This window comes from Crocodylus siamensis, chromosome 5, assembly GCF_052110815.1.
Source record: "Crocodylus siamensis isolate JL-2025a chromosome 5, ASM5211081v1, whole genome shotgun sequence".
Lineage (NCBI taxonomy): Eukaryota > Metazoa > Chordata > Crocodylia > Crocodylidae > Crocodylus > Crocodylus siamensis.
Window position 1 is genome coordinate 4,334,791 of NC_143399.1, and position 23,077 is coordinate 4,357,867.

Consider the following 23,077-nt stretch of genomic DNA (forward strand, 5'->3'; position numbering starts at 1 on the left):
TGACATAGTTTCAGTGGATAAGTTGAATGCAAGGGAAATCGCTCCCAGCACCTCTTAAATTGCTATAACTGTTGTGTGTGTCTGCACATCTACCCAGCAAGAGGCCTGGTGTCTCAAAGAATGAAAATCTATCGCTTAGACATGTGAAATCATGTGAGAGACAGGAAACTTTTGGGAGTCCATGGAGAAGTGCCTGTGCACAAAATGAGAGGGACAGACTGAAAGGGAGACAGAAGGACAACAGAGCAGCTACAGAGACTGTCTGGGGGCTCTGGAGTTGTGTTCCCATGAGGAAGCTTCTCCCTCTTTGGCAAGGGTGCAGCTTAGCTTCCTGTATGCACCCGCTGAATCCATCACCATCTTATATTCCTCATGTTTCCTTAGCTGCAAACCTTCATGAGGCTACAGGCCAGCTCCTAAAGTTTACTCATTCCATTCTTTATGAAACCAAACATGCCTGTTGAAGTCAACAGGCTTCCTGCCAGAGAATTGCTGGAATTTGTCCTTAATGTGACCTTGAGTTAAGATCAGAGCAAGACTCTGGAGCTGCAGATCAACCAGCACAACAGGATAGGGTGGTACAAAGTATATTTCCAAATTCTCTATGAATTTTCTGCTAGTGTGGTGTTATATAATACCAAGGACATGACAAAACACAAGCAATTTGCAAACGCCACCAACATTTCTGCAAATACAGTCTGGCTGTATTTTTGACATCTCATTTGGCTTCACTTGAAGTATAATGAAGGTAGTGATGGCCTGGTAGAGGATGCATGCTATTCATGCAGATGGGTGCAGAAGTCACAGCCTGTAATGGCCAGTCTCATTGCAACTGGTGTCTGGAACACAGACAAGAAGAGAGAGAGAAAGGGGGCATTGTCTACACATGTATTTACCTGCACCTAAACTTATTGTGCCTTTATTTAAGGTGCATTAAGGCAATTTAGATGCGCCTATACACATGGACATGCTAATGTGCATTAAGGCGCATTAAATTTAGGTGTGAATACCTAAGTTGCATTAGCGCACATGCAGACGTGCTAATGCGCATTATCGCAATGTGTATCCATTGACACGCCATGTAAGTGCACTTTAGTGTGTCTATATGTGTGCTCATGCAACTTAGCTATTGGCGCCCAAATTTGATAATGCAAATTTAGGCTCCCATAGCCTTAAATCACCATTTTTAAGGCACATTAAGGGTGCATACATGTAGATGCATGTCCTTAATGTGCCTTAAAAATGGTGATTAGGCTAAGCCCACGTAAAAGAGGCATGTGTAGATGCACCCAGAGAGACTTCTTACACCCCCTTATGGGTCTAGGCAAAGCGTGCTACAAAAGCCAAGCATTTGGCTTCTCTTGCATTGGTGGCACGACAGAAGGGTGTCCTACCCTACCCCTTGGCTGTGCTCCCCTGCACCTTGGCTGTCCTACAAGCTCAGTGCTGTAAAGACCAGCATGAGAAATGGAGGTTCTTACTGTCCTGCTTGTGAAAGCAAACTGTTGTTATTTATCACTCACATCATGATTGCACATGGACTTCAACCCTGGGTGTGGCTTTATCGGTCCACATGCTATACTTAAACACAGAAGAAAATGGTTAATCCTGATGTTACTTTGGCCTGGAGCTACTAAATGATGTATGCCTGGTCTAGCCCTCTACCTAGGGCAGACTTTATCTCTGGGCTGTGCTCTAATTTCCAGAGAGAAGCCAAACAGACAGACTAAGCCCCCGCAATAGAGGTCAGTGGGAAATGTGGGAATGAGAAGTTGTATATAATAAGAGGGAATGAACTCCAATTTAAAGGAGTTCTTTACTCCCATGAAAATCGCTGCATTGTCATTTCACTGTCTGCTCCGCTAGGATAAGTGGGGGCAGCTGACCACGCAGGACAAGTCAGTGGAGATCTTCCAGCACATCACCTTGATGACTCTAGACAACATCATGAAATGCGCCTTCAGTTACCAGAGCAACTGCCAGACCGACAGGTCCGTTGCACTTCCTGTCCTAAAGCAACATTTTGCTGGCCCTGGATGAGCTGTATTTCAGTGTAGTATGATTGGAAATGGGGGAGAGCATTACTGGGAGATGTTAATGGACCCTGAGACAAACTGCAAGAGACACTGGGCACCTACTACTTCTCCAGGTCTGCAAGTAGAAAGTAGGGGAGCATCCAGATCATGCTGTTGATTGTAGGCCCATTTTGCCACCGCTGGCAGCCTGCCTCGGGATTTAAAAGAGCCAAAGCCACATTATTTGCAGAACGGACTAAAGCAGTGTCACTAATTCCTATGATAGATAAGTGTTTTTTTAAGGGGTTGGTAAACAAAGTGACATTGTTGCTGCTAATTGCCATGGAGAAAAAAAATCATCTTGAATGTCCCACCAGGACATTCAACATGATTAAGGACCATATTCACGCGGTACTTACAGGGCTGACAAGTGCTTCTCAAACACTTGGCATTGGGTGCAAGCCATGGCGTAGCAGTGGGATTCAAAACATTTCACAGGGGAGACTGAAGTACTTTCTTTGGAGCGTCTCCCTGGCTGGTATTCTGCATAAGGGTAGGAGAGAGGGTAGGGCTAAGATTCAGAGAGACCTAGACAAATAGCAGAATTAAGCAAAAAGAAATCTCATGAGTGTCAATAAAGACCTAAATGCAAGACTTTGCACTTGAGGGAGCAATTGCATGCACGGGGCAGGCTGGGGGCTGACTGGCTAAACAGCAGCTCTGCAGAAAAGGACCTGGGGGTGACAGGGGACAAGCACCCGAGCAGGAGCCAGCCGTGTGCCCATGGTGTCAAGGAGGCGACCGGCATCCTGGGCTGCATTGGGAGGAGCGGTGCCAGCAGATCCAGGGCAGTGATCCTTCCCCTCTGTTCAGCACTGGGGAGGCCACATCTAGAGTCCTGGGTCCAGTTTTTGGCTCCCCGCTACAGAAAAGATGTGGACAAATTGGAGAGAGTCCAGCGGAGGACAATGAAGGTGGTTGTGGGGCTGGGGGACAGGACTGGTGAGGAGAGGCTGAGGGACCTGGGCTGATTGAGTCTGGAGGAGAGAAGACCGAGGGGGTTGAATAGCAGCCTCCAACTCCCTGCCGGGGGCTGCAAAGAGGCTGGAGCTGGGCTGGTCTCAGCAGGGGCAGACGACAGAGCAAGGAGCAATGGGCTCATGGTGCAGCAAGGGAAGTTGAGGTTGGCTATTAGGGAAAACCTTCTCACTAGGAGGGTAGTAAAGCACTGAACAGGTTACCCAGAGAGGTTGTAGAGTCTCCATTTTTGGAAGTTTTTAAGACCCGAGTAGACAAAGCCTTGTCCAGGATGATGACCAGTTGGGGATGATCCTGCTTTGAATAAGAGATTGAACTAGATGTGACCCCAGGAGGTCCCTTCCCACCCTCATTTTTTATGAGTTGGTAACTCATTTGAATCGCCACAGGGCTAGGTATGTTTCTTTCCATGCTTGTCTTCTGGTAAAATGACCATGTCTCTCACTGCAGTTATATGCCCTGACTAATCTTTACCCATCATCTTTTTGACTCTGCTTGCAGTGACAATACGTACATCCAAACGATCCTCAATCTCAGCCACATGGTGTATCAGAGAATCCAGAATCCTCTGCATCACAACCATCTCATTTACTGGCTCAGTTCTCAGGGGCGTCGTTTCAATAAGGCCTGCAAATTAGCCCACCTCCATACAGGTACTTCCCAGTATCCTCAGCCCCGATCTGGTTCCACATGTGTGCAAGACCACTCTGCATCCTGCATGAACTCCAACAAGGCCATCTGAGGCACTGTGATAGCGCAATAATGCACCGTATCTGTGCTGGTGATGCTCCTATCTTGTATTTTACCCCACCTGGGGTTTAATGGAGGTGACTGGCAGCACGATTTGGGTGTCAAGATTATTTCCTTAAGTGATGCACGTTGAAAAAAAAAATAGATCAACTCGACTCAGAGCCTAGATTGACAAAGTGCTCCATGAGAGTGCTTTATTGACATATTTATACAAACTCTGGACATTAACATCAAAATCCTGAAAACCAAAAGGAGGAGAGAGGGGAAAAAAAGAAAATTAAATAGTTAAAGGTTTCTACATTCTTTTAAATACATTAGCATTAAAAGAGACCCAATTCCATTACCAATTTCTCTTCCTACACGACCCTGAATTTTGGCCAGTCACTCAAGCCAAATGATACAGATGCTATGAAAATTAATAAGATTAACTCATAGTTTGAGTGAAGTATCTGACCATCTCTTTATTATTTGTTTTCCTCCAGGAAAGGGATTATTGGTTTTAAATGGGCCAAAGTGGAATTGGTTTTGTGCTGTGCAACCCACTGGAAGCTCCTTGTTTTCAAGGATTCTTTTTGAATCTTAGCCCTACCCTCTATCCTACTCCTTCAACATGCACTGTCTTTCCTGGCGGAGGATTATTGGTTATTTATGGGCATTTAGACAGGTCTCAGACACCCAGGAACACATCTGAATCAAAAAAACATTTATTTGTCAAAAGTGTTAGCATCATGGTACGTCCTACGTTGCTCACTACCTCCTCTCTGCCAATGTGCTGATTAAAAAGCAGCCATGACAAAGCAACACGCAACAGAGTTTGGCTGAACAGAGGCTGCAAACATCCAGCAGGCACAGAGTTACTTTGCACTATTATGAATGCGTGCAGATAGTTCAGGTGGTCACCGCAGTCAGGACTGACTCACTGACAACTTGCTAAAGAAAAGAGGGTAAATCAGAATGAGAATGAGATGAAGCGGCCCTGCTGCTGCCCGGTTACTTAAATACTGTGGAAAACATTTGGAGAGACTCCTATCACTTCGGGGTCCCCATGAATTAGAAAGAAATCCAGTTCTGGCCCATTGGGGTATCCAACGGGTTCCAGGAAATCAAAAGGCAAACATGTCTCTGCAACTTCACCTTTGCCTTTTGTAGATAAAGTGATCAGAGAAAGGAAGGAGGCCCTCAAGGATGAGCGAGTGCTGGAGGAGATCCTGAAGAAGAGGCATCTGGACTTCCTGGATATTCTTCTCTGTGCTAAGGTGAGCATTGCAAAAATTCATCCGATCTATTGGAGCCGAGAAATACAAACATTTCCAAGCGGTATCACACTAAGAGAGCTGGGCATTGTGGAGAGTAGCTTCCTAATGTTGTGTTTCCTGCAGAGATAAGGTTAAGATGAACTGGCCCGATTCATCATCTGTCCACAGATGCATTTTCTTGACCTGGAGCAGTGGTTCGCAACCTTTTTTTGTGTGACCCGCTGTTGGGAGCATAGTGTGGTGGCAGCCCAGGGACAGGGATGGGAGAGCTCCCAGCTCGCGGTATGGCTTGTCCTTTGTGTGCGGCATTGTCGGCATTGCCCCTGTGACCCTCATTTGGTTCATGACCCGAAGTTGGGAACCGTTGACCTAGAGTATATTGCACAGAAGTGGAGTCAGGTATATAATCCTGGGCCTGCTGAAGTTTGCAATGCGCCGAGCCACACCTCTATGGCTAAAGCCACACGACTACTAGATCCTCATTCGTGTAGCCCCTCTGGCCAGACAGAGTCCCGTGTCTTTTCCTTACAGTATGTGCAGCTGGAAATTTTTATTTGGGGAGTGAAGGAAAACTGATATAATTAAGAGAGCGAGTCTGAGAACGGAAATCCCTTCCCATGATTTTCATTCCAAATCAGGGTGAAAAAAATAGAAATTTTCACAGGAAGAGATTGTCCCACACCCCACCCCTGTGCTTATGAGTGGATACACATCTACACCCTCTCTCTCCCCTCCATATCCCCCCATTGTGGGAGAACAAAAACTGATCTTGGTTTCCACTACCTGAGGATGAAAAGCCATAGAGCAGATCCCTGTAGGGCCAGGCAGGTTGGGCAATGTTTCGAAGGAAAGAGACATTACCACCGAAACCCCACAGAGCACTAATTCACCTGCTACTATACCCTCTTAAGGGGTCCAATGTCATTCCCTTGGCTTGGCATGGCCTGTCCATGGGCTGGTGAAAGGGGATGAGAGATGCATGACCTGCTGCTGTGCAACCCACTGGAAGCCTCTTGTTTTCAAGGTGATGAGGGCAGCTAGCGGCCCCTCTTGTGCGGTCCCTCTGTTGTGCATAGGAAGAGGGGGGACTCCTTATGGTCCTGCTCATGTTGGAGACGAGTTCTGTCCCAGAGTAGTTAAACCTCCAAGACTTCCTCTTTAAAATGTTTGATGCTTATACTCTGAGAAGAAGGAAACCGTACTGCAGTCTCCTCAAACAGACCTCTGATGGATTCCTTGTTTGCTTAGGACAACTAGCATGCACTAGTGTCTGGATGCTGCACAGGATTTCCCCATGGAGAAGGGTTGTCCTCAGGAGGGAAGATCTGTCCCACAGTAATTAACCCCCAGGCCTTCCTCTGTAAAATGTTTGCTGCATGAGCTCTGAGCAGCAGGAAGCCTCACGGCACCTTTCTGGGAGAGACTCTAAACCCTCATCTGAGCCCTTGTTTGCTTATAGGATGAAAATGGAAATGGATTATCTGATGAGGACCTGCGTGCTGAGGTGGACACATTCATGTTTGAAGGTCATGACACCACAGCCAGCGGGATCTCCTGGCTCCTCTACTGCATGGCCATGCACCCTGAGCACCAACAGAGATGCAGGGAAGAGATCCAGGAGATCCTGGGAGACCGGGACACAGTTCAGTGGTGAGATCTTGAGCACTTTTTTCCTCTAGCTTCTCCCAACCTTGTCAAGATAATTTCCCCCAAAAGTAGTAATATGCAATTTCCCATAAGAGATGTTGCAGCCAGACTATGGGCTGTGACTGCACTTTCAGATTTTTCTTATTCCACATTAAGACTAACACACAAGCCAGAACTGTTCCCTTATGAGCCTTTGATGCTGGAGGAGATATTGTGAACCACCTTTGATTTGAATGCTCTTGGTGCTATGTGAGTTTGTTCCAACTGGGGGTTTAGCCAGTGTACAGACATTAGCATTGGACACTACAGCACTCCACAAGCAAAGACTATCCATGATTAAGAATAGATCTTTTCAGCATTATTGCAAATGCTGAGCGGGGCCCCACTTTGCCAGAAACTGTTGCTATTGCCTTCTTGCTTCTAATAGTAATTAGATGCCAGCAGGGAGTTATCAAAGTTATCCCTGGAGGGCTTCTGCAGGGATCAGTCTAAGGATGTTTAATGAGCCCATCGATGCTACAGAAGTAAATATAAAATCACTGCGGATAAAATTTGCAGGTGGTGACTCTGGCAAAGAGATACATGCTGATTTGGAGAGGACACAGTGACCACGATTTCATGAACATTTGATCCCACACAAACCAATCGCATTTGACTGCTCCAAATACACCCCAGTTGCCACTTTGGAAGACCTGTCTTAATAGAAGCTGTTAGGTGCAATATAGAGGTAATGAGATGAACTTTATGGCCCATGGTTCAGAGATGGTTGATGCAAGAGCATTTAATGGTCTATTTTCTCCTTAAATTCAATGATGATGCAATAAAGCAAAGCTGCTCTAAGCATTTCTATTCTAAACACCTTTCCCCTCTTTTAGCTCATTCCAAAGGAGGGGATTATGCTCTGGGGATGTGGTCCCTTTCTCCAGTAAAATCTGTGCATTGCATAAGAAGTGCTTTCCCTCAACCCCTGCCTTGGCTGATATACTGAGACTTCCCTGTCTCTTATCTGCTCTAGCTGTGGGGCACACATTTCACCTTTTGAGTATCCAATATTGCAGGTCACAGCTTAGCCCAAGGATGAATCTCCTTAGGAAACTGGAGCAGTACATTAGTGGCTGCCAGGTGTCCCCACTCTCTGCCTTCGGTTCCTTTCAGGGAAGACCTTGGGAAGATGACTTACATCACCATGTGCATCAAGGAGAGCCTTCGTCTTTACCCTCCAGTACCACAAGTGGCCCGAAAACTCAGCACTCCTATCGAATTTGACGATGGACGGACCTTACCAAAAGGTCTGCAGATGCTGCATGCTCCATGAACTCTAACGAGGCCTCTTGAGGCATCATGATAGTGCAATAATGCACTGTATCTGCGCTGGTGATGCTCCTATATTGTTTTTGATTTTGTCTTTCACTGAAAATATTTTACCAAGAAAAACCAAAATGGGGTAGAAGTGTCCTTCAGGGAAACATTAGCATTATTTTTAATACTAATAGGTAATTTTAGAGTTCAAACTAAATACCAACACTTCCCCCCCCCCCCGAAACCAAATTCTTGGCAGTGCAATCTAAAGGCTGTTCACAGTCTTCAGAGGTAATGAAAGGTTAAAGACTAGGCAGGGGAAGCAACTTGGGAATGTACCATACAAAATAGCTGCATTGGTAAGAACACGACACCAACTTCTGGAAGGGCCCCTGCAGTCCTTTGGTGTCTGTTGGGGATATAGGTTGTAGCCGTATTGGTCTAAGGCAGAGGCAGGTAATTATTTTGGGTGGAGGGCCGGTTACTCAGTTTTGGCAACCTATCGAGAGCCGCATGACAGGCAGCCAGGGGCAGATAAATATTAATTTTCTAAATTTTTTAGGGGCCCCGCTGGCCGCATAGAAGGGCCTGGTGGGCCGCATATGGCTTGTGAGCTGCATTTTGCCTACCCCTGGTCTAAGGACATAGGCAGACAAGGTTCTTTGGGTAAATCTGATATCTTTTATTAAACCAACTAAATAGTTGGAAAAATTCTTATTTGCAAGGTTTTGGGTACAAACACCCTTCTTCTGGCTGAGGAAGCATCTGCTGTGTCTTTGGTGTCTGTCTGCATTTTCTTAATGGTGAAAAGTATGACAAGTACTTAGGTAGAAATTGGTTAGTGAGGAGTATTCTCCTCTCTTAGTCAGTGGAGGATGAGATATTTTCTTGATGGGGTCCTGTTACAGAGTAATAAGATCACAGGATTAGAAGGGACCTTGAGGGCTATGTAGTCCAACCCCTGTGTAGATGCATGAATTGCTGTTCTTAAACTTTCCCAGGCAGATGTCTATCTGGATAACCTTTCATAAGGAAGAACTCCACAGCTTCCCGAGGCATCTGTTTCTGTTGTCTTAGAAAAGCACGTTTAGATGAAAATGTCGTAGCTCTATCATTTATACCTATTGCCTCACATTCAGCCTTCTGTGGCCAGGGGTAACTTTATCCCCTCTACTTGCTTTATGGCAACCTATCAAATATTCAAAAGCTGCCATCACATCTTCCCTTAATCTTCTTCCCACCAAATTTAAACCTAAGTAGTTCAACTTTTCTTGGTAACACTCAAACACATAGACAGCTGATGAGAACAGCATTAAAAGTGAAATGCATCACCAGTTTAATTATACGGAGCTCCCCATGTCAACACAGACCATTGAGTCTTTGGCATCCCCTCTCCTCACATTTTATAATGAATTATTTCTTTTTCTTGTTCCAAACAGGCTGTCTGGTCTCACTGACTATTTTTGGTCTTCACAGAAACCCCACGGTCTGGGACAATCCACAGGTACTTCCCTTTAGATGCTACTTGAGATTAAGAAGATATTTTTGGATATAGGGCATCCATTCCATATGCATCCTTGCTGGATGAATGGTAGATGTAGGTAGGCACAAAGCCTACTGGGGAGAGGTGTATTCCTTTTTGGGAAGTATATGGCTGACATCTATTTAATTGCACCAAGAAATAGCCAGTGAACTGTAGACTTCAGAGGCCATCTTCAGACTTTTGGGTAATGAGTAACTCAGGCTAAAATAAACTTGGTGTCAACATGATATTTTAGATACGCAGAGAGAGACAAGTATAGCCATGCATTGGACCAGCTTCTAAATCCAAAATAATGTTAAATCACCTTATCCTCCCATTAGTTTTTTAGACCATGCTCCCCCCCACTGGTATTTATTGAGGATCGTCTTCCTGTTCTTGAGGCTGGAAGCCATATATTCCTGGGGGGGCGGGGTGGTGTTATCTATGGAGACAGTCTGAGATGAGAAAAGTGTGATGCTTCTTAAACCATGGGGGCACATTGCTCCATGTCTTTATTTTAAAGACATAAACTAGGCCAGAAATCTGAGAGTCAAGTTTTGCTCTTGTTGCCTAAGCGCACTTCTCGAACTGAGTGTTTTTGTACATTTTTTGCAGGTCTTTGACCCTTCACGGTTCTTGCCAGAGAACTCAGCTAGCCGCCATCCCTATGCTTTCCTGCCTTTCGCAGCTGGGCCCAGGTGGAGTATCTATATCCAAATCTCTCAGCCAGTTTGGTTAAGTCTCTTGTCCAGGCCACAGTCAATAACACTGCTATCTTGGGGTCACTGAAAACCATGGATTTTGCCTTTCATTTCAAGACACCAGGTTTTGTATTACCTCTCTCCTGTGATCCCTGTGAGAATTCCCTAGATGTATGTGTGTTCCCAAGTATTCAGCTTTTGCACTTAAAATGAGAGAGAGATCTGAACTACTTTTCCAGATGCAAACACTGGAAGCCAGGCCTCTAAGCAAAATTGCAGCTGCTGACCAGGGTTGAATTCTCAAAAGTCTTTGAATGCAGCGTACATCTTTTTTTAGGTGTCTTTGAGCTGGATTAGCATCTAGCCTTAGTCTTCAGCCCTATAATAGCCCTTGCTCAGTAACCTGGGCAGTTGCTCCTCTGACTCATTGAAATCGTAGAGAAGTCAGCCTAGAAGGGACTTTCATAGGTCATCTAGTTCAGCCCCTGTCTGAGGCAGGATCATCCCTAACCAAAGATCCTACACAAACCCCTAATCTAGCCTCTTAATAAAACTATCGTCAACACAAGACATGACTCCATCACCTCCCACAGTTTACTGAGACTGTCCAACTTCTCACCTTATTTGGAATGGGGGAAAAAATCAAAACAATCAACTTTTTGTGGAACAGAATTTCTGGTTTCCAGCCAACTTTACCACCATTCAGTTGGGCTCAGGTGACCTTCAGTTGCTATAAATACTGTTAACACGTTGCTTTTAACAGATTTTCATCTTAGCACACTGGGTGCTAAAGTCTTGCAAGCTTTTACATTTTCACATGTGAAACCAATTGTCCCCTCTCTGCTCAGGAACTGCATTGGGCAGCAGTTTGCCATGAATGAGATGAAAGTGGCTCTTATCCTGACTCTGCTTCGCTTCGAACTCTCACCTGATCCAGACAAACCTCCCATCAAAATACCTCAGCTCATCCTACGCTCCAAAAATGGGATTTATCTGCACCTGAGGAAACTTTACTGACATGTACATTAGCTGCCCCGGAGTGTGATACAGAATGGAGGTTGATCTGAACTGGGCATAGAAGGGAATTTCTGGTTTTCAGGAAAGTCTTCAATTTTGCTTTTTATTACGATTAATATTCTTCTAAATCAAAATGACAATGGAGCTTTTTGAAAATATCCTGCAAAACAGAATCTTTAAAGCGACATAATTTGGTCTTTAACATTGCCTGTTATGTGAGTTATTGTCTTGACAGAGGATGCATCTACATGTACAATTAATGTGCAGAAAGCTTACTGCACAGTTAAATACTGCACAGTAAACTTTCCCTGAGAGCACATCTACACATGCGCTCATGTGGAGCAAATTTGCTCCTTATGGATGCGTCCACACATGCAAGCATGTGCACTTTCAGCAGCTCAAATAGAAGTGATGCAAATTTGAGCCAGGGCCTTTTGCCTCAGCACACGTGCTCGGACAAGCACTTTGTTGTGGAGCAAATAGTGCCATTTGGGGCAAAATAACCCTGCCTGGCTCCTCCCAGATCTTCAGCCAGGGGGAGCTAGAGCCCGCGGCCAGCACCTGTGCTGTCCCCAGCAGTATAAAAAGCTGCCCTGTCTTGGCCCCAGCAGTATAAAAAGCTCAGGGGGAAAGTAGCTCAGGGGCCAGCCAGTTGGTACCTGGGGACACTACCCCTTGTGCCAGCTGGACTGCTGAAGTGGCCCTGAGAGTTCCCTGCACCCTTTACTCACTGCAGCAGTCTGGCCGTGGGGGCTGCTGCCTGGCTGTGACCTGCTGCACACCTGCCAGACCCGGATGGGGACTGCAGAGCCAAGAGAGGCCTCTGTCCCTCTGGGCTAGCTGCCAGTGGCTGTGGCTGTAGAGTTGGCCTCTCTGAGGCACTACTACCATTTGTGCACCCTGCCTAGCCACCTGGGAAGTTATCACCCAGAAGATGTTCCAGGTGTGGTGGCCTGCTTTGAACTGTCAAAGCATGTCCTCCTGGCCCCATTTGGCCAGGAGGTCAGCCACAGCCAGCTGGGTCCAAGGTGCCAGCTCTGAGCAGGCAGGGTCCTAGCAGGAATTCTGGTGTTCCCCATTAGAAAACTAAAAAAAATCACTGATAAAAAAAAATCCCAAAGTCATTCTGTAAAATACTCCAAAATCCATGTTCCTCCACAAGTAAAACAAAAGACCACTATAAAGAGAGAGAGAAAGAGAGAGAGAGTGAGACAGAGACAGCAGTCAGTTGGACAACGTTTTATTGATATATCTACAGTGTTAAAGCATGTCTCTTACCATAATAATAATAAAGTGAACTCTAAATACATGTTTCATGAATACATGAATACATATTTTGCTGCCCTCCCACAGGGGCTATGACCCTCACACAGGTGTTACGGCCCCCACAACAGGGAATTCAGCCTTCACACAAGGGCTACAGTCCCCCAACAAAATAAAGCCTCTACTTACCCTAGAAGTAGGGCGGTGGGGGCAGGGCTCCAGGGCCTTCTGGCAGAGCTCCCAGGGCAGTGGGGGGCAGGAGGGCTCAGGCTGGGGCCACTGGAGCTGTCCCTCTGCCTCATGCTGTGTGGGCAGGGCCCCAGTGACACAGATGGCAGCTGAACTGCCAGTAAGGTCTGGGGGTGGTTTGTTTGTTTTTTTAAACTGGGGGGGCAGGGATTGGGGGGGTTGAGGTTGGGGTTGGTGGGGCCAGACTGGGCAGGGTTTGAGGGGGGTCAGGGGGGAATGGCAGGGGGAGGGGCCAGGTAAGGAAGTGATCGGGGGGGGAAGAGTAGCAGGGGGGGCATCCAGGAAAGTGATCAGGGGGTTGGGGGGGCTGGCAGGGGTGGGTCCAGGCAGGGCAGGGGTTGGTGAGGCTGGGAGAGTGGGTGGCGCCAGTGAGGGAACCCCCCCCACATGGTCCCCTCCCTCTTTCTGCAGCCCCCCCAGTCCTTTAGTCATGGGACCGGAGCCCTGGTGCTGAACACGTGGCCTGGCTGGCCGCACATTTCAGCACCAGGGTGAGGGGCCAACCACAGAGATGCTCTGGGAGCCAGAGCATCTCTGTGGAGGACCCAGCCTCCAGTTGCCTCAGGGCATGGTCTGGGACCATGCCTTGCCCCACTTTTCTAAACTTTAGGTTTTTTAGATCCCTACATATCCAGGGGTCTAATTTTCTCCCTGTGCTGCAAACTTGCAGTGCAGGGAACATTGTTTCATTCCTGCATATACCTCTTGCCATGTCTCAAAGGGGTTTGAGATGGGGCAAAAGGCACGTGCACACTTGTCTGGACGTGCCCCATGGGAGCTGCTCAGGACAGGGATACTCCTGCCCTGCTCTGCTACCGTATAGCAACCTAGGTTTGCTAGGTGTCAGCCCTGCACTGGCAGGGGGCATCAGGGTAAAGCCTGGACTCTGAGGGGCAGGGGGAACTGTCCCAACTCTGGGGCAGCTGCTTACCACTCTGTACCCCTGCCCCAGGCAGCTGCCTGCTTCCCAACCCCTGCTCTGATCTCAGAGCAGGGGCTGGGACATTGTTCCCTGCCCCAGTCAGCTGCCTCCTGCTGGGGCCAACTGCAATCTCCGAGATCGGAGCTGGGGCCCAGGAGCTGCCTGCTGCAGGGCTTGGCGAATATTGTTCTCACCCCCTCTCCAATTGGCTGATCAGAGCTGGGGCTGGAAAGCAGACAGCTGTCTGGTGGAGAGGATAGTTCCTCCCCCTACCCAGCTGCCTGGGATGGCTGGGAGCAATTTGCAGCTATGTAACAGTGCACTACTGTGCGTTAGCTAATGCTCAGTAAATCTACTACCTGTATTTAGTAAATTAGTCTATTGCACATTGAAGGATCTCATATAGACGTACCCAGAGAGGATGTCAGATTATGGAGAGAGGAGACTTCTCTTCTCCCTACCCATTACATCTCTCAAAATGCACCCTTAAAGTGGAGGAAGCACTTTCTCCCAGAATGCAGAAGTGATGTGTGGTGAGCAATACTGCTCTATGCCACTAAGGGGTGGAAGGGGAGCATACTCCTGTTGTCCACCAGAAGTGTGTTGTGTATTGTCTCCTAGACTACTAAGCCTTTTCACTGTCCCTACTATGATAGTATGCCCAAAAGGAAAAAAAACTCTTGATAATAATATTATTAATAATAAACATATAGTCACAGAAAGTTAGGGTTGGAAGGGACCTCAGGAGGTCATGTAGTCCAGGGGTGGGCAAAATATGGCCCATGGGCTGGATTCCACCCATGGAGTGTCTTTATCTGGCCCATGGTGGATCCCTTGGTCCCACCTGGCTGAGGTGGTGCCTGGCTGTGGCGTGTCCTGCCACCCCCTGGGCATGCAGCAGGGCTGAGGTGGCTCCACAGCTGAGCTGCATTTTTAGGCAGCCTAGGCAGCAGAGGCTCCTTCTGGATGCCACTGCCCCAGCCCCATGGTAGCAGTGGGGACCAGCACATGCAGCCCCGACTCAGTGCACCTCGCATCTGCTCTGGCAGTGGGAAGGTGAGGGGCCACTTTTGCCCCACACTGAGCAGCAGTCCTCTTCTGCACCACTGCTGCTCAGCCTAGCCTCCAGTGCTGGCTCCAGGCTCACCCCTCTGGGCTGAGCAGCAGCAGCTGCAGTGGCAGAGGATGGGAAGAAACTGTTGCTCAGCATGGGGAAAAGTGGCTCTTCCCCCTCCCATTGCCAGGCAGTTTTTGGTGCAGCCATCCAGAGAGCATGCTGTGCTGGTCTGCCCTGTGGTTCTGTCACTGCTGACTCTGGGCTGCCCTACATGACAGTGGTGAGCAGCAGAAATGCATCCCAGGGGTGGCAGTGATGGAGCCTGGCGTGGCATGTGCTCTGGGCAGCTGCACCAAAAGCTGTCAGCAGCAGCAAGGGGGACTGGCTGCTTTTCCCCCATGCTGAGCAGCAACAGTTTAAGCCTGGCTGCTGCTGCTGCCACTGCTCAGCCCAGATGGGCAAGCCCAGATCCAGTGTGTGGCACATGGCATCAGGGTCCCCCCCTGCTACCATGGACTTGGGGCCAGCAGTGGCAGCAGGTGGAAGGAGTTGCCAAGCCTCACTGAATGCCCAGGGGTGGCAGGATGCACCAGGCTGGGTTGTGCAGAGTAGGCATTGGCCATGCTGGGGCCACACACTGTTGGCAGTGGTGGTGGAGGTGCGGCAGGTTGCGAAGGGTTCTGGGCTATTGTGGGGTGGGGGGCTGACTGGCTGAGGGAGGCACATATGGGGGCTCTCACGCACACCCCACAGAACCCCCACAAACCCCATAACCAAACCCTCCTCCCACACAATCACACCCCCCACAAACACAGCATCCACTCATATGTCTCTGGGGGGAGCCCCGAACACTGCTACAAGCACACCCCCCCAGCCATCCTCCCCCTCCACAAACCCCATACCTACCCAAACAGACACCCACACATCCCCACAAACCCCATATCTACCAACCCACGTCCATACATACAGCAACACCCTCCCCCCATACACACATCCTCATACACACACCCACAGTCCCTCACAAACCCCACACCCTTCCACCCCCCCCCACAATATACAAGAGTGAGACTTCATTCGGAGTTATTAAGAAATCACTTCTATATATAAAGCACAAATGTGCATTAATCGGAACAAAAATATTTTAAAAAATAAAATTAAAATATATTATTATGGATGTTTGGTTTTTAGTATCTAATTTGGTTGGTTTTTTCCTGGTTCCAAGATGGCAAACCCCCTTCCCAAAAGGAGTACTTCCAGGGGCAAGGGGAGGGACTTACAGTGGCAAAGATCAGAGGTTAGAGGTGGGACATCTGGTCCCAAGATGGCAACCAGGCGGTGGGGTGCTTGTCAAGGGGCAGGGCCACCCCTCGACAGCTCACCAAAACTTGTCAAGCAGCCCTATGGCCAAAATAGTTGTCTGCCCCGATCTAGTCCAACCCCCTGCTCAAAGCAGGACCATCCCCAACTAGATCATCCCAGGCAAGGCTTTGTCTAGCTGGGTTTTCCAAACCATTGTCATCATCATCACTGTTGGTTTATTATTTGCAGTAGCTCTTAGAAGTGCCAGTTGGGGATCAGAGCCCAAGTGCACTGTTTTGGCATGCAGTGCATATAATTAAAATGCAGGCTTGAAGGCATAAGATAACAGTGAGCTGTAAATATAATTTGGAAATAATTGCACAAAATCTCTCTCTCTGCTTTAAGCTTAAAGGGCCATGCCAACCAGTTGTGCAAAACTTATGCGGTCATCTTGGACTGCAGGAGTCCTCCATCTTGTTGACTTAAGGCTTGGTCTGCATTTTAAGCTATAAGTAGAATGAAGGTTTAATTAGCAGTCTGTTTTGGAGAGATCAAATGGGGTAAGAGGGAGGTGTTTTTACTGATACGCTGATGCCAGTAAAAGCCCTAGTGTGGACTCATATAAGCTGTATGGATTTCCCCCTTCCAACAAAGGAATTGTTATTTTGGTATCACCAGAATCGGGTCCAGATATCTGTTACAGCCACAGGGACTTAAAGGGTCAAAGGGTCCCTTGAAAATTGTCATCTTTCGCTAAGAATTCAGCAGAAGAAGGTTTGGGCTTCTTTTCCTTTTAAGGATCACATCTTCCAACCTCATTCATTGTTGTCCATGCACTCTGCCTCCATCCACCTCATATCTATCTCATTGCAGGAGCACAATGTTTGCATGTTGAATCTGACCCCCATACTCCTTGTTAAAGTTGCCTTATTGTCAGCTGACACAAGACCACAAATTCCTCTGGGACACAATCATACTTGGGGCTGTGAAAAAGGCCATATATCTGTTAACCTTGCAAGCTCTCCCCAGGTTGTTTTAATGTCTGTGTTTCTACTCTATATAAGAGAACTGTCATCCTTGCCAGGTTGACCACTCAACACAGTAGTTAGACACATACTGCAATTGAAATAGAGGTCCTGGAAGAGACTGAAAAGTCACCTGCAATTACAGAACCAGCTCCAAAGGAAGACTATTACTCATTTGGAGTCATTGCATTCTATATGTAGTGTCAGCAGATCAGGTGTTTCCTGCTTTCCAAGGAGGCACGTGTGATTTTGGTGCTAGCATCCTTGATGTAAAGCACCTGAGGACTTCTTTTGCAATTTATACAGTTGCTGCCACTCTTGGCTGGCAGTATCTCAAAGCAGGATAACACTATCCTAGCACACAAGGTCCAGGAGAGGCAATTCCTTAGCATTGTGTTACTCCTACCTGGGCTTCGGCTACTCAGATTGGAATATGGAATAACACAGATGAGATTACATAACCTCAGTGTACTTCTAAGTCTACTGAAAACCAATCTGTCACATAACCATTGACCTGCACATTGCTAGAAACACCCCAGTAAAACTCCTCCACCCAGAACTTTAAAGGTACATCTTCATCATGTATTTCCTATACCTTGCAGAAAATGCCTTGCATATGCTGCATATTCCTATACCTTGCGGGGTGCCATCCTCAAACGTGCCATGCTGCTCTCTATGGAGTATGTCATGAACAAAAAGCCATGTAGCCACATTTGTGGCAGTGTTTTAGACATACTTAATTATTAGCACTGAGCCTGAGCCCCGGAGAGCTGAAATGCACTTTTAATGCTCAGTGAGCAGTTGGATCAGTGCAAGAGATCTATGACATTTTGCTGGATGAAATTCAGCATTTAATCCTGTTATCAGCTTGCTTCTCCCCAAATCTCTTTGACATTTCACACAGGCATGTCCAGAATGCACACATTGAAGATGAAACTTTGAATCTTCCGGGTTTGTGGCCTGATTTCTTGTAGAGCGAAACTCAGTTGCTCTGCTAGGGGCTTTGCCATTTAGTGAATCAACCACACTTCATGAAGAACCGGTTCTGATGCTTGATTTCACCCCCTGTTTAAATTACCTCTCTTGCCTTCCAAAAAACTGTAACTAATCTTATTTGCCAAATCTGCCAGCTTGCCTCATCTTGCCACTCCCCAAAAACCTCAGTAATCACTTGCCAGCTCAAATGTCTGTGAGGAAAGGCCAAACTTGATTTTGCAGAATGAACCTAAATCACACAGAAGCGATTTTTGGTGATTCAGATCCATTAAAAACATACATGTCTTTAGTCTCAGCTGCTGCTGACTCTCCACATTGCAGTGTTGTTGAAGATAAAGCCTGGCAGGCTTGAGGTCCAGCACGACTAGGACCCTGCTTAATTTGTGGCCAGACAAAGAAATAGTCATGGCCTGGTCATGGAACAAAGAGCTGATTTTCTGGGGATTTCCTGGTGGCTCCATCCTTCACCGCTGATTGGTGCAGAGGCCCCATGGAGGAGGAGGGACATGGGGCAGCTGCCATCTTGGCTGTTGGCTGCCCTTCGTGCCACCCCATCAGCCAGCACCTTCCCCCCCCGGGGTGGGCTGCAAGGCAGCAAGGACCATTGGCTCCCATTGGGTTTCCTCGAAATCCATGAAATCATGAATTAAGTAGGTCGCTAAGTAGGGTACACTGATGTCTTGGTTCTGGCTCATAAAGTAGGGTCAATGGATTAGGCTCTCCGGTTGTGTAAATCAGCATCATTTCACTGCAGGATGCTGCCTGTCGGCCTCGCTGGAACATTGATCAATATTGCTGCTCACACAAAGGCTTTGCTGAAGCCAGAGTAGGCCTCACCAGCAATCCCGACCGATGTAGGAACTCCTCATGTTAACAACATTTGGCATGTGGGCCAGATGTGCATTCCCACCAAGAGATGGAAGGGGGTGGTGGTGGTACAAGGATAGTCCAGTACCAGGATGATAAGGCTGGAATGGAAGCATGCAGGTCAGAATGTGAAACGAGCCCCTGGTACAGGATGGCTTGAGATACTCAGGGTACAGATGGAGTGCAATACATCATTTGTTTTGATTATTGTATAAAAGGAGAATTGGAAAGCAGGGAAACTTCTGTAGTGGTCTGGGGGAGCCTGCGTGATGTAGCTATTACCTTGTTGCAGGTACAAATGCCTTAACTCCTGGTCTGATGTACTTGTTAGGCCAAAACGTGTTAGTGTTGGCTGAACCTGGCACTGAACTGAGTCTGTGGTTGTTTTTCAAGACAAGATTTGGTGCTGGAATCTTCTGCCTAAGACTTTTGCCAGCACTGCAGGTCCCGAGTCTTCAAGACTGACAGCACATCAAAAACACCCAAAGAGGATAACATCGATGACACCGATAACATCCGATGACACAGCAGCTATTCCAGTATCACACTGCAGAATCCTGTAGGCTATTGAAGAGATGCTCAGCAGCCTCCCTAGCTCAGGGCAATGCGTCCTACTTTTTTGTAGTATAGGTTAGGATGCAGTATTAAGTAGGATCTACTTCACCAGCAAGAAGCACTTAAGTTCCAGACCCCACCATGCATAGACCCTTACAACAGAATGTATATACCGTATTTTCCCCACATACAACACTCACCTTTTCCCCCGCAAATAAGTCCCCTAAAATTGGGATGCGTGTATTAAGCATGGAAGTTGATTTCCTGACTGGGATACAACCCACTTGCTTTGATTCCTGCTCTACCGTGCAGCAGCTGTGGCATGATTATTTTGGAAGCTAAGGGAGTCCATTGACTTAAAGGCTTGTTGTTCTTCACTCCAGAGGTGTAAATGACCCTCTCTTCTTTTTAATGGTCTCGATGGTCCACTGATCAAGCTAATCTTTTTAGGGCAATTTCACTGTCTGCTAGTTGCTCTCTACTTATTTCACAGCCTTGGAGACTAGCTCTTTTCAAAATCAAAACTCCACCCATGAAGAGCAGTGTGCAGCAACAGCTAGGGTTTCAGCTTTAGTTAAGCAGGGAAGGGAGGGTGAAAGAACTGAAAATTAGGCTCTAACCCTGCTCTATGCAGCTGTAGCTTTGGAATTTCTTTTTCATTCTGCCTTTCAAAAATAAGGTACATATTATACTCCAGGACATGGTGTATGTGAGAAAATATGGTAACTTGATGGGGCAGATATATGCCAGGTGACATCAGCTGGGAATGTGGCCCTAAGTGGTTATATGAAATGGAGGCCAGGTGTGCTATGAGGAAAGACTCGTGTTGAAAGCTGCAACCCAACCCAGGGTTTGATGGGATGGGTGAAGAAATGTAAAAAGAGGCAGAATTAAGGGTAATTTCTGATTAGAATCAGACAGCAAAGAAGCAAAAGGACTACTGAAAGGGCAAGGGCTTAATCTGTGCTTAACTTCTTGGCCTGGTCCATGTGTTTAGCTTCTTCACCTATATTCACAGTTCATTAAACTGCCCATTATTGGATAGGGGTCATTGGGCTTGAGTGGTGATCAAAGCCACACCTCCCATGCGCTATCATTTGGAAAGTGGAGGTGCCCAAAATGTTTTTTTTTAAATTAAAGTGAACTGAAAAGCCAATGTTAAAGTACAATTCCCAAATGCAAAAATCACATCAGTACTTGAAATGTGGAAGTAAACTTCCTTCTTAATTTATTTTAAATGTATAGAAAATGAGGCTTCTGAATTTGAAGAGCAATTAATATTTTCACATACACTTATTTCCATGGCTAAAAATCACCCCCACTGCTCCCTGTCCCCCCTCCCTGCATCCATGCAGCCTGTCACCTTGTAGAAAGAAATCAGGTTGGTCAGGATGACTTGGCTCTTGGTAAATCCGGGCTGGCTCTTCCTCATCACCAGGAATCCTGGTTTTCTCCAATTTAAAAAAATCTCCAATTTTTGGTAAAAATAAAGTAATCGCAAATCCACATTTTCCATGCTTTAAATGAAACACCACTAATATCTATATATTAGGAGGAGAGCAACTAGATATATCTATATATTAGTGGTGTTTCATTTAAATCACAGAAAATGTGGATTTGGGGTTACTTTATTTTACTGAAAACTGGGGATTGTTTTAAATCAGAGAAAACCAGGATTCCTACTCATCACTTTGTTCGCTAGGTGTTTCACAATAGATTCCTTGAGGATCTGCCCTGGATCCTTCCAGGTATGAGGTCAGGCTGACTGATCTGTAGTTCCCTAGATCCTCTTTCTTCCCTTTCTTAAAGATGGGCACTATATTTGCCCTTCTCCAGTGTTTTAGGATCTCACCCAACTTCCATGAGTTCTCAAAAAGAATAGCCAATTACCCTGAAATTATCTCAGCTAATTCCTTCGGTACCCTTGGGTGCATCTCATCTGACTCTACTTAGTGAAAGGATCTTGCTTCTCCAAGTAATCCCTAGCCTGTTCGGCATTATTCTGCATTAGGCTGTTTGTTTCCTCTCCTATCTTTGCAGCCAGCTGCACTTGTCACCTGATAGTTGCCCCTATTTGTGAAGCCCGAAGGTAAGAAAATCATTAAATACTTCAGCCTTCTCTGCATGATCTATAAGGGATCTGCTGTTTCCTTGTTCTTCCTCTGGCTTTTGACATACTGCCTTTTACATTCCTTGCCAGCGGCATCTCAAATTGTGTCTTGCCTTCTGTGCAGGAACATATCTTTATGGCTGAAGAAATGTAGCTTATAATCAGCCCCAAAATTTAGCCCTTAGTGTCATTTTGTTTTCCACATGTGAAATACGTTGTCTTACTGCATCTACCTGGAAAACCACTCAGATCTCAACAGAGACTTTGGGTCAGATTTTATTCTACCTCTTGGGTGCACAGGGGGGTTTAGACGCCCGAAGTTCAATTCTGTTTCACTCTTCCCTGCACAACCATTGAAGAAAAGCTGGATGGGTCCTTCTCCTACTTCTTTATTAAAACTCAGTCTCAAGATGGTGATGTAGACAAAAGTAGTTGCATGGATGGATTTTCAGAACTTGAATACGGCTGAAGTCCTGGACCCCCAAGTCCACTTAAATGCACGTCGTAAGTGGAATCAAATCTACCCCCTTTCTTTACTTTGAGTTATCTTCACACAAACTGATACTTTTCAAGTTAGCCTAGTATAAGGGAAAGTGGCCACCCTGTGAAATCTCTGATTTCTAAGACATTAGAAATCTCTATTTCGTAGGCCAACATGGCTATAACATGTATCCCTGACACCCTGTGGTATAACACTCAACTGACACAGAGTGCATACGATAGCTGTTAACAAGTGCTCTCATGAGCTTCAGCTTAAAGCTTCTTAGGGCCTGGCTAAGTCAAGTTTAAAGAGACTCTATGGTCAAATTACAGGGTCAAGTATAGATTCAAGTTCAGAACGATGCTCAAATTTTAACTTTAATTATCCCTGAAGAGAAGAGATTTCTTCAGTTACAGAAACATCTGCTCATCATCAGCTACTAATCCATTCGGTATCACTGGCAACCACAGGCAATGTCATCACATCTTCCTTCTTCTCTACAGCAGACAAGCATTCATTTAGTTTGAATATCCTGTATCTTAAGCTCAAAAGTTTCTACAATTTTTTTCCTAATTTCTAGCTATTTACTTTTTCATGGACTACCTCTTTTCTACCTTGGAGAACTCAACTACAGTAGAATCTCCCTTACTGATCTTCAGCATTATTTCCCCCTTGTTTCCCCCACTTCCTTCCCTTCTCTACCTTTTCCCCCCTAATATCCATCTATTTACATTCTCACTGACCTTCTGTCATACTTTTAGCTTCTTTCATTCATCGATTCATAGACATTAGGGCTGGAAACAACCTCATCAGATCATTGGATCCAGCCCCCTGCCCCAAGGGCAGAAAGTCAGCTGGAGTCAAAGGATCCCAAGCAAGATAAGCCTCCAAATGTTTCTTAAAAGTGTCTAGAGTAGGTGCTTGGACCACCTCTGGGGGGAGTCTGTTCCAGGACTTTGGGGTTCAGACACTAAAGAAGTTTTTCCTTATGTCCAGCCTAAAATGGTC

General features: G+C 46.5%; 1 protein-coding gene across 1 annotated transcript in view; it reads left to right on the forward strand.

Annotated features, from left to right (window-relative positions):
• The window catches only part of LOC149863406 (cytochrome P450 4B1-like), a 29,097-nt gene extending 16,340 nt beyond the window's left edge, over nucleotides 1–12,757 (forward strand). The window contains exons 5-12 of the mRNA XM_090049172.1: nucleotides 1,867–1,991; nucleotides 3,555–3,706; nucleotides 4,953–5,059; nucleotides 6,519–6,709; nucleotides 7,862–7,995; nucleotides 9,445–9,509; nucleotides 10,143–10,225; nucleotides 11,077–12,757. Coding sequence (XP_089905298.1) covers nucleotides 1,867–1,991; nucleotides 3,555–3,706; nucleotides 4,953–5,059; nucleotides 6,519–6,709; nucleotides 7,862–7,995; nucleotides 9,445–9,509; nucleotides 10,143–10,225; nucleotides 11,077–11,245 — 1,026 coding nt within the window. The 3' untranslated portion in view covers nucleotides 11,246–12,757. The remainder of the gene's footprint in view (nucleotides 1–1,866; nucleotides 1,992–3,554; nucleotides 3,707–4,952; nucleotides 5,060–6,518; nucleotides 6,710–7,861; nucleotides 7,996–9,444; nucleotides 9,510–10,142; nucleotides 10,226–11,076) is intronic.
• Nucleotides 12,758–23,077: the final 10,320 nt, after the last annotated feature.